At 35.9% G+C, this 3545-nt stretch overlaps 1 protein-coding gene across 1 annotated transcript in view; it reads right to left on the bottom strand.

Moving 5' to 3' along the window:
- Positions 1–1381: 1381 nt before the first annotated feature.
- LOC131644157 (receptor-like protein kinase ANXUR2) overlaps positions 1382–3545 on the bottom strand; it is a 3482-nt gene continuing 1318 nt past the window's right edge. Inside the window, 6 exon segments of the mRNA XM_058914577.1 lie at positions 1382–2278; positions 2280–2396; positions 2398–2661; positions 2663–2868; positions 3051–3462; positions 3464–3545. Coding sequence (XP_058770560.1) covers positions 1640–2278; positions 2280–2396; positions 2398–2661; positions 2663–2868; positions 3051–3462; positions 3464–3545 — 1720 coding nt within the window. The 3' untranslated portion in view covers positions 1382–1639.

Below are 3545 nucleotides of genomic sequence, written 5' to 3'. Positions count from 1 at the left end.
GGCCTTTTGGGATGGAGTCATTGAAGAAGAATCGTAGATTGGGCAACTATTGAAAAACAATGTGAAGTGATACAATGACAAAGTGGCCAAGGTAAGGTAAGGTAAGGATTATATCTTTGATTTGATCCATTGCACTAATAAAGTGTTAGACCCATTTTAGTTTTAGTGGTATAGTCTAAAGAAAGTTCTAGAGAGATGTAGAACCAAGACCGTCTTTGAGGGCGTGGAATGTGGACTATTACACATGGTCTCAAATTTGTCATGGTTAACTCATGACTAAATAGAGTTTCATAAAATATTTATAACGGTTAAACTGCGGTTAAATAGTGGTCTCTATGTGTTTTTCCATGCTTAAACTACGGCTAATTTGCACAGGGCCTCTAAAAAACTTAAGATTGCTCTCTATGGAAGTATATTGATAGAGACATAATAATAAGAATAATGCTATTCTTACACCAAAAACATACACCAATACTTACACCAAACACTGTTCACCGTATTTATACGGTGAACAGTGTTTTTTTAAAATAAAATAATAATATTTATTTTTATTTTTAAAATTAAGGAGGACACTGTTCATGTATGGACGTGCATTAACCAACTTCATTACTGCATTAACTAAGTTTTTTACACTGCATTAACCAAGTTTGATGAATGCTAAAAATTATTTTTAGTACCGGGATGTTGCATTAACCAACTTCATTACTGCATTAATCAAGTTTTTACACTGCATTAACCAAGTTTGGTGACTGCTAAAAATTATTTTTAATACCTGGATGTTGCATTAACCAACTCCATTACTGCATTAACCAAGTTTTTACACTGCAATAACCAAATTTGAGTAATACTATTCTTACACCCATGAATATTGGTTAATACAGTAATGAAGTTGGTTAATGCAATATCCAGGTATTAAAAAATAATTTTTAGCAGTCATCAAACTTGGTTAATGCAGTGTAATAACTTGGTTAATGCAGTAATGAAGTTGGTTAATGCACGTCCGTACATGAACAGTGTCGTCCTTAATTTTAAAAATAAAAAATAAATATTATTATTTTATTTTAAAAAACACTGTTCATCGTATAAATACGGTAAATAGTGTTTGGTGTAAGTATTGGTGTAAATTTTGGGTATAAGAATAGCATTACTCTAATAATAAATGTACCTAGTAGAGAAAAATGTGTAAAACTCTCTCTCAAGTCTCAAATAGTCACTGCTCATCATTTCCTTAGAAAGTCTCTATATAGCATCCTTCTATTCCAACCAGAAAGATGCCTGCTGTATAATCTTATTAGTTATAGTTATTGATTTTATTGAATTGATGATGAAGTTTCAGAGTACATTATTTTGCAATTGGAAATCATAGATACACATAAACAAATGTGATAAAATACAAATAATATTTCATATATTACACAAAACAGGCCAGATGAACTTGATACTCAGCCTTCTTATACAAAAAGGTTCTTCAGACAATTAATTACATACAATTCCATAGTCCTGTTTAAGTATTGCATACTCTAAATTCAACCCTCAAAGTTAGCACTGTACTCTAGAATTCTCTACCTTCATTGAAGCAAGAAGCTCTTCTCTACAACAGAAACAATCATCATCCTAACAATTTTTTCGTCGCCATCGATCATCGCCCTTTCGGATTAACGATTTGAGAGAAGATGGCAGCAGAATTCTCAGTTGAGTCATCATGACTGAGGTCATGTTCACTTCCAAGGCTAAGGTTTTTGTAATGTGCTGCCATGTCACTCTTGTGTGCCAAATTTACCTCTTCAAATTCAGTCTCGTCTATACGCGGAGAGTTGCCATGAGTCGATCGCGAACCATCGGGATTCTCTTGTAGGTTGAGAGCAAATTCAAGGTTCCACAACAGATCATTCATCGAGGGACGGGCGAGTCCATGATCAGACAAACACTTTTCAGCCGCATCAGCAAACTTGATCAAGCTTTCAGGGTTAATCTTTCCTTTCAAATTTGGATCAATAATATCCTCCAATGTTCCTTTTCTTTTGTTGAGCAAAGCCCAATCTGCAAGACTAACCTGTTCCTTTGGAAGGCCAGGATTCAAAGCAGGCCGCGAACACAGTGCCTCGAATAGAACTACTCCGAACGAGTAAACATCGGATTTTTCAGTCAATTGTTGTCTCCTGAAATATTCAGGATCCAAATATCCAAAACTACCTTTCACAACTGTGCTAACATGACCATTGTTCATGTTTGGACCTGTTTTCGACAATCCAAAATCCGAAACCTTGGCAACAAAGTTTTTCATCAAGAAGGATATTTGTTGTTTTAACATCTCTATGAATGATTGTATACTTTGCTCCTGTATGAAGGTAATGAAGCCCTCTTGCAGCACCAATGCAAATCTCCAACCTTTGTTTTCCATGATAAAGTATCTATAGGTTTGTTTCCTTTGTATAGATGCTCCCTCATGGTTCCATGAGCCATGTAATCATAAACCAAACACATTTCCTCATCCTCCTCACAAAAACCAATCAAAGACACTAAATGTTTGTGTCTAAGCTTCGAAAGCATCTCGATTTCAGTCTGAAATTCATTCACTCCTTGTTCTGATTGTGGATTTGATCTCTTAATAGCCACTTTTACTCCATTATCAATAACTCCCTTGTAAACCTTTCCAAATCCCTCCAACTCCTATCACATTCGCCTCGTCGAAATTCTTTGTCGCTTGTATCATCTCTTGTAAAGAAAAATATCGACACAATCCTTGCGCCATGGCCAAGTTTGCACCACTCCCCATAGTACTCTTCCCTGATCCTGTCGATTTCGTTCCGCTCGTGTGAGAATTTCCATATAGAGGCAACCAACTTGATGTGTTATTTGTGTATGAACCTGTATTAGATAAGGAGAGTAGATCAGATAAAGAGAAATCAAACAATCAGAGGAAGTTATTAAGAAAGATCTCGCGATATAGAAGCATGTCCTCGATAGAACATTATGACGAAAGTTGGGTCTCAGTATAATTTTCATTTTACTTTTGGCTAATCAATAACTTTTATGAAGAATAACAATACCTGGTGCTCTCTTCTTTCTTTGATGAACTGCAACACATATAGCAGCAACTAATGCAAAACCAGCAGCTCCACCAGCAGCTCCGCCGATAGCGAAAGTCGTACTACGGCTATTTTTCTTTTGAAAAGTTCTTGCCTTTTCCTCATGTTTGGTCATCATATCAGAAAGGCTAGGATTAGGTCCAGACAGATCAGTTTCATTAAGTTTAAATATCTCAACACCATTGAGTAAAGCATCGTAAAATTTCGGCTTTAACTTGGCCGCAGGATTGATTGCAAGCCATAGTTGATCCTCGCCCGGCCCATCATGAACATAAATAACGTAATCCTTATAAGTGGTCATTCCTTTACCGCCCGACCAACCTATCACATCAGCCATATCCTCGGCCGTTTGATTGTTGATAAAGATGTTGAAAAACAATTTCATTCACTTTAGTATAATAGAAATCACAAAAATGCAACCTTAATAAGTACATTGAACTCGGATCAACTTGAAAA

This window comes from Vicia villosa, linkage group LG1 (assembly GCF_029867415.1).
Source record: "Vicia villosa cultivar HV-30 ecotype Madison, WI linkage group LG1, Vvil1.0, whole genome shotgun sequence".
Lineage (NCBI taxonomy): Eukaryota > Viridiplantae > Streptophyta > Magnoliopsida > Fabales > Fabaceae > Vicia > Vicia villosa.
Note: the sequence above shows the minus strand (reverse complement) of the source record. Positions and strands in the feature narration are given on the sequence as shown.